The 15,469-nt window shown below is 41.5% G+C and overlaps 1 protein-coding gene across 1 annotated transcript; it reads left to right on the top strand.

Annotated features, from left to right (window-relative positions):
* The first annotated feature begins 2,345 nt into the window (after positions 1-2,345).
* On the top strand, positions 2,346-11,326 carry SAXO1 (stabilizer of axonemal microtubules 1). Its single transcript, XM_026718395.2, has 3 exons — positions 2,346-2,383; positions 3,842-4,044; positions 10,311-11,326. Exons 1-3 carry the CDS (start codon positions 2,361-2,363, stop codon positions 11,324-11,326), a joined length of 1,242 nt encoding a protein of 413 aa, XP_026574180.2. The 5' UTR covers positions 2,346-2,360.
* Positions 11,327-15,469: the final 4,143 nt, after the last annotated feature.

Raw genomic sequence — 15,469 nt, forward strand, 5'->3', positions numbered from 1 at the left:
CTTACAGAGCTGTTTGGAGATATTTTCAGGTGAAGATGAAGGAATGCTTACCTGATTTTCTAATTAATCTTTTTAAAAATTCCAAAGAGGATTTTATGTTTGGGATAGTAATTGCTACATTTGACTCTCAAATATAGTTCAGAACTAGAAAACACTCTCAGATTCCTTTCCTTAAGAGAAGTAATAAAACTTCATGAGGGAGAGTGGTAAGACATTACTGCAGTAAATTATTTTTTTACTTTTTTAAAAACTTCCTTATGGCTTCAGTTAGTCCTTCTAGCTCAGCTTTCCTTGAGGGTTTTGAGTGCATGTGCTGCCTTCTCACAACTCATGGAGCAATGAGGAATAATGAATTTCTTTAGGGAATATAGTAAATGACAAGGGTTGGTGATACCGTTCAAAAGGTAGATCATACCAGAGGTGGTATTCAGCTGGTTCAGACTGGTTCGGGTGAACCTGTCGTGGAAAATTTGACCAGTTGGGGAAACCAGCAAATACCACCTCTGACTGGGCCTGCCTACCCGACCAAGCCCTTTCCCATCCTATATCCTATTGATTTTTTTTAACTTAGCTGATTTGCGCGGCAGAGTGGACTGTCGCACCTCAGCTGAGCTAAAAAAACAGCTCACCTCACCATGGGCAATCTTTGAGTTCTGCGTGTGCATGTGAAGCAATCTGTGAGTGCTGCATGCGAGGGAAGTGGCCTTAGAGTGTAGCGTGAGTTACACTTAGAGTAAACTTAGAGTTTACCGAGGTAGGTAAAATGAGGAGCCAGATTGTTGGGGGCAATACACTGATTCTGTAAACCGCTTAGAGTGGGCTGTAAAGTACTATAAAGCGGTATATAACTCCAAGTGCTTTTGCTATCAACTGCTGTGATCCACTTAACAACTGTGGCAAGAAAGTTTGTAAAATGGGACAAAACTCACTTAACAAATGTTTCACTTAATAACAGAAATTTTGAGCTCAATTTGTGGTCCTAGGTTGAAGATTATTTGCATTCCCTGATTCCCAATGTGGTTAAACAGATAATTGCCTCTAAACGTGGTTACCTTTGCTTGAAGGAACAAATAACATCAAAGAGATGTTTCGACACTGAATGAATTGTGGATATGCACAGCTGTTGTGATCACATTATGTGATCACCCTTATCCCATTTCACCTTTTTTCCTTGCCTTCTCATTGTGGTTTGGCTCCAAACACCTAATGTTTTACTTCTAACTATAAATAGTGAACGCCAATTAAACAGTTTCTCCCTGATGAAGAATTAAAGCTAGATCTACACTACATTATAATTTCCAACTAGGTAGGTAAATCTGTAGCTCTCCAGATGTCATTTGACTCTACCTCTACTGAGCCTTATTCCAGATGGCAAGTCATTGGAGATTATGGAACAGTAGCCCAATGTTTTCTCAAATTGTATAGATGTTATCTCTCTTCTACTTCAAGATGAAGGAGAAAGGAGAAATTTTCAACAATCAGGACTAAACGTTTGGCATTTGCGGGATGCCTCTGTGTTATAATTTGAATCAAAATTGCCTGAAGAAAATTTTTAATTTATCTAGGAATGTTTTGAGTTTATTTCCACTTACGTCATCTTGGAGAGATTCTACATTTTAAAATTCAAAGGGAACCTCATTTCTGGGTATGTTGGTGGGTCAAAGCAAGTGTAAATGAATTTTAATCCAGGAAACACAGATTGATACGGTAGCTCCACAGTTAGGACGCTGAGCTGGTAAGCTGGAAAATCGTCAGCCCAGGTTCAAAACCCAAGTGCCACATGATGGGATGAGCTTCCGTCCTCACTCCAGCTGCTTCTCAACTAACAGTTTGAAAGCATGCAAAGGCAAGTAGATAAATAGGTACCATTTTGGTGGGAGGGTAACAGCACTCTGCAATGTCATGTGGCCACAGGACCACGGAAATGTCTTTGGACAGCAATGGGCTTAATGGCCTTGAAACAGAAATGCACACACACACACCACTCATAGTCAGCAACGACTAGTGGAGTAAAATCAGCAGGGACTCCTCAGGAAAAACAACCAGATGGAAAAAAGCAAGTACAGTATTGGCTGCCCAGTTTAATATCTGTACATTTGTAAAGCAAGATCCAAGTGCTATAGTAATCATGACAAAACTGACAGTTTCCTATTCCTATTGTGCATCTTGGTGAACCCCAATAATTATTTTCTTTCTTCAACAGACGCCATCATTGCCCTCATCTACCAACCAAGCCCTTTGGCACGAATGAGAAGCCATGTCTCCTTTCTGAGTATATGGAAAAATACCCCCTTTATCCCAACATCCTACCTCGGGAATCATGCAAGCCCACCACTGAGTACCAGAAGCAGCCAGTGCCAATGGAAGCCCTTTCAACAACCAAGTAAGGCAACAGAAATGGAAGCAAAGGCAGGATTACCAGATCTATCCTGCAACTATCCAAATGACCACCAGGTGGGAGCAAAGAGAGTTCTCTGTGTAATGGCTGCCATCTAGTGGTCATCTGAATTGCAGACGTAGTAGCCCCCAAAGAAGAGCTGTTAAAGGCCAAAGATTGTGGACTTGATTGCATAGTTTGTGTATATCTGGGGGAGGGGGCTTGGGTGGGAGGAGATAATGTTGCAATGCGTCTTCTCCCCCCCTCGAATCTGGATGATAACAGTAGGTTTCATTATTATCTGGATGTTTCTGGATGAGGTCTTTAACTGTACATTTGGGCGGATGCCTTCATGAAATAGGAGGAATGAATGCAGATGTGAATGAATGCAGCCTCTCATTTGGTAAACTGATTGGGCTTTCCTACTGCTTCTTTGCCAATAGGAAAGAAAAGTTGAATGACTACACAGATCCATTTAGTTGGGATTGCCCACCTGAAATAATTCCTTCTTGAATGGGAAAACCAGAGCTGAAGAATAGCCAAGCCCATCCTCTTTCTTATAACTTTGTTGCTATTGTTTTAGCCACATCTCTAGCATTCCTGTATTACCTGCTGAGTAAATTTGGAAGCCCCACAAATGAGGCACACAAAACAGGTGCTATCTTTGTAAACAACTAAAAGCGGCACAAGTGGTTTTTTTTTCATGCAGTGTTTTTGTACTGTATTGTTTTTGTAGTGTCAACTCAGTAAGCAAATATTTAAACTCCCTCTCTCTATCGAGCTAAAGCATTTTATAACGAAGTACTTTTATTCACTGCTGTCAGTAGACAATTAAAAAGAAATACTGCCAATAGATCTTGAAGAATTTTTTTAAAATATGTCCCTCACTAAACCCTGTAATCCTTAAACTGACTAAGAAGCAAACGATTATCAAAATAAAAAGCCTTTTTTGAAATTATTAAGTGCTATGCCAATATTTGTTGATGATGTACCAATAAAAGTTACATATCATCACAATTCAAGCAGTGCTCTCTGCATCTTTGCCCTACTGTAAATTTGCTTAAAAGCTTCCTACAATACAGGAAGTACCCATTGGTAAATTCTTTTGCTCAGTCTTCCCCAAATGGAAAGATTTTGTACTCTTATGTCACAATTTTTTTTAAAAAAAAATGTGTCTGTGAGAAATAACACAACAATCTGAAAGCTAAAAGTATCTCCAAATCACTGATAAGCAAAAAGAAAATTAGCGGCGGGAACTTTTTCGGTATGAGTTGTGCAGGGTTCAAGTGTATTTAATAAGCATCATTCTGGTAGGTTTAGATTTAGTCTTGCTTAAAGTAAGAGTCGTTAAAATCTATGAGAGGGCTTGGAAACATGTCCAATTGTTTTCAATAGGACTAAGTTAAGCACGACTATCTGTATACCACAAGCTATTCACTTAACGAGAGCTGTTGATGTTCACAGGAGAGATTACATCCCACACGAAGTTTTCCGTATTAAACAGAAACCTCCTGATCAATATGTCAAGAGCAATGAATGCATGGACCTACAGTCTACGTATAGACAAGACTATAACCCATACTCCGTATCGCGAGTGGCTCCTTGCATGCCCCAGGAACAAAAATATTATTCTGATGAGAAGATGAACACAGTCCCCACGTATAAAAGTAAGAGTTGAAAGAATGATTGGAAATATTTCAGATGCATTAGACATCTAAAATATTAGTTTTAGTTAATAACCTCCTTTTTTTCAATAACCTAAATGGGAATGATTATTCCACCTTACAAGTTGGCATGTTTTTAAGGGGCGCTTATAAGTGCCTTGAGTAATCCTTTTGCCCCTTAAACTTATGTCCACTTGGAACTTCTAGAAGTTTTGATCTTGTCCTTTCTCAGGGTTTCTAAGGAAGTGCAAATGTTTAAGACTCTTACACAGGTCACATGTGCTGGTTTCCCCTATCCCTCTCCTTGGTGTTTTATAGTGTACAACTTTTTTGGGACATCGGAAGTATTTTGGAAGAGGTGTGAGTGAAATAATGGGGAACTGGCTATGTGTGATCAAAGGAGACCTACATCAATGAAGGAGGACAAGAAATCATTCTTGTAGGCCAATCATCAAGATATAATAAGACTCATTCCCTATGTCTTAGTCACAAGAATTGTCTGTTAGTTGAGCACATCCATAGCAAGTACGAAAGGGAAAGAAAGATCCTATCAAACAATTTTGCTCGTTCAGCAGAACTAGGAGTCTGCCAACCCTTCCAAATGACAACTTTATCCAAACAATCGGATCCTAGTGAGGGCGCATGGACGCCGTTACTCTTCCTTTTCAATGACAAAAATGACGATAAGCAGCTCCTGTTCTCCCTTGATGTGCCTCTGATATATGTAACATCTGGTCAGTCTTACGTGTGGATTGACATGAATCAATTTCTCTATCAGTGGGCTTTAATGATATGATACGAGCCATATGCAAGTCTCAGTCAAAGACCTGTACTATCTAGAGCAGCCTTTAGCTGAAGATTTGAAGAGCTCCGATAAAACACAGCTTCATCACATTTGGTTGCAATTTGCAAGATCTTTCAAAACACTCTGCAAACGGAAATCTTCTTCAAATAATTAGTCCCACGATCTTACTCCATATTGTAGTGATTCATCCTTTAAGGTCTGAAGCTCACCAGCTTTCAAGGGTATGACAAAGCCAGCGATCTTTCATATCCAGGCAATTGGACTTCCTATAAGGAGAACCAGATCTCCCTTAAAATACATTCAAGGTGTAGAGTGTATGCATGCATGAGTCACTTCCTCCTAGGGGCAATTGCTCTGATGAGCATGTGGGCATCCATTGAAATGAAGGGGAACACACAACCAAGAGACCACAAGGCCAGCTCAGAGAGAATGGATAAAAACTGTGTACTGCACAAAATAATCTATCAAATGGCACACCCAAGTTGCTGCACTGCAACCCCAAGTAGGAATGCATTAGAAGATCGAAAAGAAAATATATTACAGTGAACGTACCACAACTTTACAGCATTATTATTCCTTTAGTTTATTCTGCCTGCTCATCAAGTTATTATACAGATAGGGAATCAATGCCAATGAATTTGCATGTGATTTTCACTGTCACCTCTTCTTACTCAGAAATTCCGGATAAGAGAACACAGTGGTAAAATAATTGGATTTTATATTATGAGCAGCTCGTTTTCGATCTGGTGCACCTTCTAATTTGTTAAGTGTCTTTCTTGTCTTATGACACTGATACTTCCAGCTTTCATTGTCCTCATGGCTTATTTTTTGAGTGGGTAAACTATGTCAGGTTTAAGACCAGCTATGGGAAAACTGAGGCCTTCCAAGGACAGTAAGGTCATTTCTTTCACAATCCCCAGTCAGTTAGTGCCATCATGGTGCCTGGCAAGGATGGGCAGTTGAACTCCTACAACATCTGAAAGATCACCATGTCCCTGCTCTGCTGTTCTGCCTTTTCTCCAACATAATCTGTCTTATCTTATGCATGATATATCAAGCTGTGTTAGATTTATCCTTTAAAAAAACCCCAAAAAACCTCCTACCACTTTTCTGGTGAATGGAGGAACCTCTTTTTTCAGATCAACCCTGTTTTGATACATTGATTGGGACTGAAATTGACCACTGCCTTGCTGGCAGAGCCTGAAAATAAATGAGTGGCCCAAAGTCACCCAGATGCAGTAGTCGGATTAAACTAATTTAACAACTGGTTTGCCCAGGGTCAGGTTGGCTGTTGTGGGAAGTGTGGCCCATCCCCCTCCTTCAGCTCTGCCGCACATACAGGACGAGCCTCCTGGGATGGACAACCTGACCCCGGGCAAACCAGTTGTTAAATTACAACTCCCCCTCACTATCAAAGTGGATTCTGGGTGCTGTGCTGCAATGGAGAAATGGGCACTAGAATGATTGGCAGAAGGGAAAGAGGAGGAGCAGGGAGCAAAAAGAGGAAAGCAGCCTTTTCCCTTCACATCGGCCACTCCATTGCCCGTTTCGCCATTGCAGCGCAGTGCCAAGATTTAGTTGGGGTGTGTGTGTAAATTTAACAACCGATTCACCTGAACCGGTGTGAACTGACTGAATCCCACCACTGCCCAGATGACTTTCATGCTTAAGTAGGACCAGAAGCCAGAGTCTTCTAGTTTCTAGCCTGGTACCTTACCTGAATTTGCTCTCCCATTTATCCTTTTTAGATTACATATTGTCGTTTTTTATTGTTTTTAATATGAGTTGCAAGAATTCAGACCTCTCCTCCTTTCCTGAATCAAAAACAGTTATTTATTGCATGTCAATGCTTATGCGTGATCCCTCTGGTCTGCACATCACCTGTTCTACCATTTTATTACCTTTTATCTCCTGCAGTATATTCTATTTTTCAAACTTGACAATCTTAGATTGTTTGGACTTCAGTTCCCAAAATTCTACACACACGCACACGCCATTGCATGGCAGTCAAAAGGGAAGCATAAGGATTTCTTCAGTTCAGCTTCACACCTAATAATTATATGAATGCAAAGTGGTTTGCCAGTGTCTCCTTCCAAAATGTTTTATTAACTTCCTGTTTGTCCACAGTCCTAGGATTTCCTACGGATTCAGTCTAGTCTATGGCTTTGAAATTTGCTATTTCTCCATTACATGAAGATAATTCATCTACAGATAATTCTGGGATAATAATGAATGGAATGGAATGAATATAATAGAATAATTAGAATAGAATAGAATATAGAATAGAATAGAATAGAATAGAACAGACTACAATATAATACAATAATAGAATGCTAGAATAAATGCAGTATTAAGAAAAAATAGCCATAACATTGATCTAAGAATATTAAACATGATAGACTAACTACTAAACAGGATGAGGTGCCTATAAGCGGTACGATAAAATATCTGAATTCCTTGCAGTTTTGCAGTTCACGGTTTTCATTTTTTTTCATTAACTCTGAGATACAGTGTTCTCTCCAGATAGGGAGATAATTTTAGAGTTCTTTTGTCAGTACTGATGACTGCCTGAGCCATATCACGCATGGTTTCACTTCAATGTCTTGTTTTGTTCTGTGATGTCCTAATTTTTTTTCAAAATCCTGATACACAGGAAGCCATTGTTACTTCCTGCAGAAGGCTTTTAAAGGACACTAAATTCGCAAACCACACTTTCTAATCAGTTCTGGAACTTGCTCGTTAGCGACATCTAAGCTATTAGAGACCTTTGAACTGACCATTTTGAACATGCCAGGTGAGTCTACCTTCAATCCTGAATGGGATACAATTTTAATCATAATGTTCTGAATTTAAAGAATCTAAAATAAACAGCAAAAAGCTAAATCAGGTCTTGATCTTGGAAAGTTAGAAACAGACTTAGGGTCCAGATAAAACTGGAGTATTAAAACTTTTACAAGACGACTTTGGAATTAATTGTAAAGAACAACCAACTTCTCATGGAAAATACATTCTGTTTTGGTTTTTACAAGATAAAACAAAGATAAATAATTTCATGAATTCAAAAATGATACTAGAGCGAATTAAAAATTTTAAGCACAAGAAAATGCTAAATATGAAGAATAACTTTTATCTGAAAAAATGAGATAATATCAAAAAAGATATATAACTGAAAGACCAAGAGAATGACCTAGAAAAGTGTTTCACTATTAGATACACAAAAGAAACTGGCTGAGTTTTTAAAGTAAAATGCAAGTGACAAACCAAGAAAGTAACCTATTTTTCCTAGTGGGCTTACAAAAGAGCCTTGTAAAGCCTTGAAGAATTCTGTGCAATAGGACAAAGAAGAAATGAAAAGAAATAAAATTTTCTGACAGTATTTGAACAAAAATTATGGCTGTTAGAAATAAAAGGAAGGAATATAAAATAGATTTATTTGATCAAGGTTAAAACAAGATGTGAGGTTACTTCTGCTAACTCTTTATGGAATTTCTGTGGCCGTCAGGACTGAAAAAAATGAGGTTTTTATAGATTTGTTCATAGCTAAGAGATGGGATATGGGATGAAGAGATAAATGTTTGTATCCTTAAAGAGAGTAAATTTGTTTATTTTTTTGATGAAGACTGGGAATCTTTGAACATTTATTCTCTTTATTATATTTTTATTCTTTCTCTTTTTTTCTCTTTCTTTCTTGCACTTTTTATTTCTATTCTCTTCTTTTTTAAAGCTTAGTTCGCATGAACTTTATTACTACAATCCAAATTCTTAATAAAGTTATATATGTAGAAAAAGATTTCAATTGACATCAGAATCAAGAGGAATTTGAGAGTTGAATCCCATCTATGAAGCAATGAATATGAACTCAAGTGTCTCTGACTTTTCCAGCTTATTTATAGAAGTCTGTACTAACCTTCAGTTCAATGTTTAAGGAGGAGAAGAAATGTTATCATCTTGAGAAGTTAGAAACCCTTGGAGAACCTTGTGAGATATTTCCCTGGTTTCATTCGAGATAAGATTACTAGATCTGAATGGCTAAACTACACAGACTTTTCACTATCTGCTAATTACATGACGTTTCCCAGGCCAGAATGGTAAACCTGAAAAAAGAAAAATTCCACATGCTTGAAAGGAAATCACTTTTGCAGTTAAGGCTTGCAATGAAAAAAAAAAAAAGATATGTATGAACGACATTAGGATCGGGGGCTTTGGATGCAAAGTACAAGTTCCAGATCCCTTGAATTGCCTTAAAATGGATGCCAGGAATAGAATGACTCCAAGGTTAGGTTATGTTGTCTTGCTGTTTCATTATGAAGGTGCTATCTACCTTTCCAGATTCTACTTGCAGATGCTTGGTGGGACTGTACTAAAATCTTACTTCAATCCTCCAGCAATGGGATTTTTCAGGATTACCTCCAAGTCAGTGTTGACACACCTGGCCACTCCCTGGGAAATTTCCTGCAGTTTTCTTGGCATGGTTTTTCAGAAGTGGTTCACCATTGCCTGCTTCCAGGGGCTCAGAGAGAGAGACTGGCCCAAAATCAGCCAGCTGACTTTATGCCTACGATAGGACTAGGACAGGGGTGTCAAATTGGATTTATTGGAGGGCCGGATCAGCATTGTAGTTGTCCTGTGCAGGCCAGCCAGGGTGGGGGGGAGGAGACAGGATGGATGCCTCCTGCAGCACTCTGCTGGCCAAAATGGGGTGCGGGGAGGCTATAGGTGGTCCCCACACACCCCATTTTCAGCCCGGGTGGCTTCCTGCAGCACCTTGCCAGCAGAGGTGGTATTCAGCAGGTTCTGACCAGTTCTGGAGAACCAGTAGCGGAAATTTTGAGTAGTTCGTAGAATCGGCAAATACCACCTCTGACTGGAGATTTTACAGTATCCTTCCCCTGCCACGCCCACCAAGCCATGCCCACAGAACCGGTAGTAAAAAAAATTGAATTCCACCACTACCTGCCGGCCAAAACGGGGTGCAGGCGGATATGGGCAGCCCCCCAGACCTCATTTTTGCTAACAGAGGCACCACAGGTTGGTCCTTTGTTAGTTCCAGGCGGGCCCCACAAGCCAGATCTAAGCACCTCGTGGACCTTGGGTTTGATACCCATGGACTAGGACTTAGGGTATAATATTTTCTAGCTGAAGTCTTAACCACTATGCCAAAGTGGCTCTCTGGCAATGGGATAGAAACATAATATCAATACTCCAAAATTAAAAATAACAAAATGATGTGTTTATAGTTGCCTGATTCCATATTCATTCCATTTACAATTCCCATGAGCCCATCTTTATGTGGTTTATTGCTAAATAATCCTTCGCCATCCTTCCAATACAAAAAGAACCGCTTTCATTTTTTTTCCTGTCATCGTTTGCTTGAATGCTGTAAAATTGCAATTTATTAGAATGGAGGCAGGAATGTTTACGAGTGTAATGATATCCTCTTTAATCCCATCTGCTTACATTTCAGCTGATTACGTGGCATGGAATCAGCCAAAAAGAGAGATGATTAAGCCAGATAACAATTACCGCCCACCAGAAGAAAAATTTGATCACAGGACCACTAACCAGGATGCTTTCCAATACAAAGGGCTGGTCACCACCAAGCACTATAAGCCTGTAAGGCCTCTTCACACCTCCAAGGTCCCCTTGGATAGCATGACCAATTATAAGTTGAATTATGTGCCTCACCCCATCCCAAAACGCTTTGTCCATACCCAAGAGCCATTCCAGGCCTGCAATGTCCCATTTGATGGTCTCACCACCCACAAGCTTGCTTACAAAGGCTTAGCAGGCGAGCCAGCCAAGTCCACGAAACCAGATTATGTGAGGCCAGATGCAGGCAATTTTATGGGCACTACTGAATTCAAGGAGAAGTTCTTAGCCTGGCCAGTAGGTCCTCGCATCATCAAGAAGCCGGTGGCTTACACTCCTCCTACAGAGAAGATGGACCTCCAAACAACAGCACAGACCCACTATGGAGATCCTCATGGGCGCCCGGCAACATCGTATAAACCCTTGGCCCGGGTTGTCGAACACACAGAACCTTTCAGCAACTGCTCCACTATGAAGGAAGACTTCCAGCATTGGCACTCTGAAAGATCCAAGCCCATCTTGCCCCATTGCGAGATCACCTTGTCCTCCGAACCCATGGACCTCATGACCTCCTTCCAAACCCATTACGTTCCTCACCCGCTCCCGTCCATAAAGAGCTTCCGGCCCCGCTTGCCAGTGGCCAGACCTCATTTGCCGTTTGCTGAGACCACCACCTACGGCACCAGTTACACAGCCAAGGACGTGCACATATGCCCTGCCTCTTTCAAAGAGCCACCCGGTTACGTTTTCGAGAAGGTTGACGAAGGTGGCCACAGGCGGTTCCGACCGGCATCCAAGATGCAATCCCGACGGGCGTCAAACTCAAAGCTTGCTGATTACAGAGGCCTCTCTGGCAGCCGGCTAAATCAAGACATAGGTGTGAAAGCTTGAAGCTGCTTTGGAACAGACTGATGATTCTATTCTGTAATGAATGTGATTAATAGAATACTCATTTCCTTGGGACTGACCCTTTCTTAGGGAACTGGAAAAAAAAAATAACGTTCTAGAAAAGCAAAATTGAGCCTAACTTAAATGGGATAACTTACAGACTGTTCGAAGTCCTGACTCTTTGGGGAATGGAATTTGGGGAATTGTGGGGACTTTAGCACTGCTGTGCTGCTGTCACTTCAGCACTGCTGCCACAAAAGCAATAGCAATAGCACTGAGCTTTAAATACTGCTTCATGGTGCTTTACAGCCCTCTGTAAGTGGTTTACAGAGTCAGCCTCTTGCCCCCAACAATCTGGGTCCTCATTTTACCCACCTTGGAAGGGTGGAAGGCTGAGTCGACTTGAGCCTGATGAGATTTGAACTGTCAAATTGCAGGCAGCCGATAGTCAGCAGAAGTGGTCTGCAGTACTGCACTCTAACCACTGCGCCACCGAGGCTGTTCATAACGATCATGTTATCCTCATTTCCAACACTCCCTGTCAGTTTTCCAGAAGACAACAGGGAAGCTGGCAGGAGTGGCAAGGAGGAAAGTTGAGGTTGCTCCCTGCAACCTTCCCAAGAGTGAACTCTTTGCTTGTGGGAAACCTGCAGGGAGAAAGTCAATGTGGAAACCAGCAGGGAAGGTTGCAAATGGCTCAGGTATGTCTCCCCTAACCATGCAGCCTCCCCCGGTCTCTCTGTGCTTGCACTGCACTGGCCAATTTGCACAATGCCTGGCTCCTTCCCCTACCTGACTGCCAGTCACTTACCTGCCTGCTGGCTTTGGACTTGGAACTGCCTGCTGGCTTTGTGATCTTTAAATTAATGGAACCTTGTGTGTCAGGAAAGAGGAGGGAGGGAGGGAAGAAAGGAGAAATGAAGAGGGAGGAAGGGGAGGAAGGAAGAAGAAGGAGAAAGGAGTGAAGAAAGTGGAGGGAGGCAGGAACAAACTAGAGGAATGGATGGATGGATGGATGGATGGATAGATGGTGAGAAGGATGGATGGATGGGTGAATGGATTGGGAAGGAAGGAAGGAAGGAAGGAAGGAAGGAAGGAAGGAAGGAAGGAAGAAACACACATTCACACATTTGAACACACATTGCCAACTTCTCACAAGGAAACTCAGTGAGGAAGCCAAGAGTAAGTCACTCCCACTGATTTTTTTGCCCACTTATGGCCATTCTATTTCTCTGTTTAGATAAGTAAATAACTCTGACACAATAACCCAATGGTTAATGGGTTGCCTAGTGTTAGTTACAGGTGGAATTGTGGCCTTTATACTGATTTTTTCCATCTGTTGGAATACCCTGCTGAGTAAGAATGGCCACTAAGTAGCTCCCTTTTAAGGAACATTGAAGGATTTGCTTCCTGCTGAGATCAAATCAAAATTGATAAATATGACCCAAAGGTCAGTCATGGCTGCTGAGGCTGTGACAATTTTGCTGTCTATTTTATTCTTTGGGGTTTCTAAGTGGAATTTTAATTATGGTTTTCATCGTGCTTTAATTGAATTTTGGTATCGATTTTACTTTTGAGGGTAAGTCATTTTGTGCCTCTTTCAGTGGCAGGTGATAAAGTCACTAGCAGATAAACACCCACCCACACGAATACTGTACATGAATAATACTAAAAGGCCTCTGGGCTGGGAACATCGGTACCCTTGCTAAAAACACCATCTGGCTAATAAAGAAGCTTGAAAGAAACCCTTGTATCCCAATGGCACAAACTGAGTGCTTGCAGTTCCTAAAAGACCTTTTTTTAACTAGCAAATTTGAAATGGCCTGTTCGTGATTTAAAAAAAAACAAACCAACCTGTGGAGCGTGACTAGGAGAAAACTAATGCTGGCAAAACCCATGAATGTTTCACTAATCAAAATGTTATCAGTTAATATTTGGCAATCTCGCAGGACCTTTCCTTTAAACTAATAATGTGGGCTTAATAAATTGCTTGGGGTGGGGGGGAAGGATTGGAGGAAATGTCAGATTTGGGGAGGCGTCCAAGCCCTCACCCAACACCTAATCCTTAGGCCAAGCAGGGGAAGACTCCTTGCCTTCCAAAGACAAATGCACCTTCCCTTTGTTAGCAATTAAATGATCTGCAGTTTCTCTCCGCGCTTCGGCTCACCTGGCATTGCTGGGTCCCAACAGCGGGTGGAGCACGAGGTCAGCCCCAGATGGCGGGGAACCTCCAGGCCACAGACCGATTTATAGGATTGGAAGAGGGCATGAGAAATGTGTCTCTCCATCCCCAGGTGAGTTGAAGGCCAACATTTCTCCAGGGCAGAGTGCACAAACGGGACCAGCTCTCAGCCCCAGGAAGGCGCATTAAATCATTGTCCTCCGACACTTAGTTCCTTCTCAGCCAGACATCTTTACTGCACGATTGCTGCTAGTTTATATCGGATCAGCTCTTCCGGACTCCAGTAATGCTGAGTTCTTTTAAATCAGCCTGAAGCTGCTTCCTTGAAAACCAAGCCCAATTAAATACACTGGGGGTTATATTTGAGTTTAAAAAGAAAGAAGAAAAAAGCTTGACTTAGCTACCTCTTATATCAAACTGCAATGAAAGGGAGAGGGATGTTTTAAGCTGAAAATAAAACTTGGTTTTCCACTAAGTTTGGAGATCTAATCTACTGGATAAGCATTTGCTTCCCAGCCCTCATTGGACACATATAAGTTCAGCAAAGGTTTACAGAGAAGGTAATGACAGTGAATTTTTGATCTCAAACTCCCATAAACCCTAGAGATTAGGAATTTGGGGAGTTGGGTCCAAGCCCATGATTGGTTACCTCAAATTAAAAAATGGCACTGAAAACTTCAGGTTCTGAATTTTTGCCCCTTTTGCCAGATGGATGTGGGCTGCCATATTTTAATACCAGCTCTATACCCATGCTTCGCTTCAAAACTATGTGACCAGGCTTAGATTTTGGGGAGGAAAATAAGGGGGGGGAAATGTACTTCGGACTACCAGCATCCATTGGTATTCATCTGGCTAGCATCCTGTCAGTGCGTGAGAGTTGAGGGCTGTTTAGAAACTGAAACAGTATTTGCTGTGAAAGCAAGAAGGAGACAGCAAAGAGCCAGTTAGCTAAACTGTTCTGTACTAAACCTGATTGCTGCTCTGAAACTGAGACTGAAACTCCTCTCCTCTGCTTGTGATTTGTATTTGGAGCAGATTTCTTTTCAGGTGGGGAGGGGGAGTAGAACTCTTTAGCATCAGAGCATGTTAATAATATACAAAATACTAATGCTCTGATGGTCATTTCAAAAAATCCCTTCTCAGTGAGCACCTAGAAGCCAAGCGGAACATACATGCTAAATTTCAAGTTTGTAGGCTTTACAGTTCTGGAGATTTTGTGATGATGTGTGAGTGTTTTTTTCACTTTTATATATATAGATTATGCCATAAACAGGTTTCTAGTCACATTGTTCTTCAACATTTTTACTCTTTCTTACATGTTCATGTTTCTCAAGATTTATAATGCGAGCCTCTGAATGAACAGTGGGGTCCGAGATGTCCCTGTTTAAACCATGCAGTCAAAACCCAGTGTTCACCTTCGGTCTCATGGTTATGGTGGCCATCTTGGCTCTTTTGACCCTTCTGTGGGCACCAATAGGATAGCTGGCTCAGAATATCTAAAATGGTTCCCTACAATGATAACTGAAATTTCATTTCAGTCTCCTAGTTGAAGTTCAATGAGAAAATGATGACAAAGTTTTTGGCAGGGATCTCTATGTGACAACAATCCTATCCCGGTCCCCTGTCTGGGATAAATCAAGGCAGAAGGTCACGCTAATAAACAGAGTGTCAGCATTCTGAGTAATGCACCCATTGAAAGCAGAAATCCAAAACTGGTGGATTCCTCTAAGACAGGGGTGTCAAACTTGATTTCACTGTGGGCCGCATCAGGGTTGTGTTTGATAGGGTGGGCATGGCCAGCTCAACGTCACTCATATCAGGGGCGGTTGTGGTGGTCCAAGCGACCTGCCCGCAAAAAGGGCCTCCCACTCTGTTTTGGCTGCCACGGCCTCCTGCAACCCTCTGCCAGTGAAAATGGAGCTTGTGCAGCCCTCCCAAGTTCCATTTTCACTGGCAGAGGGATG

The sequence above is a fragment of the Pseudonaja textilis genome, chromosome 2, assembly GCF_049901715.1.
Source record: "Pseudonaja textilis isolate UNSWEBS1 chromosome 2, rPseTex1.2, whole genome shotgun sequence".
NCBI classification, from domain to species: domain Eukaryota; kingdom Metazoa; phylum Chordata; class Lepidosauria; order Squamata; family Elapidae; genus Pseudonaja; species Pseudonaja textilis.

What these genes read in the sequence shown, in the direction of transcription:
- SAXO1 (XM_026718395.2), top strand. Translation starts at nt 2,361, where the DNA reads ATGGAAGCCCTTTCAACAACCAA. An exon ending in GAAGCCCTTTCAACAACCAA is followed by an intron (nt 2,384 to 3,841) that starts GTAAGGCAACAG and finishes TGATGTTCACAG; the next exon opens with GAGAGATTACATCCCACACG. An exon ending in CACAGTCCCCACGTATAAAA is followed by an intron (nt 4,045 to 10,310) that starts GTAAGAGTTGAA and finishes CTTACATTTCAG; the next exon opens with CTGATTACGTGGCATGGAAT.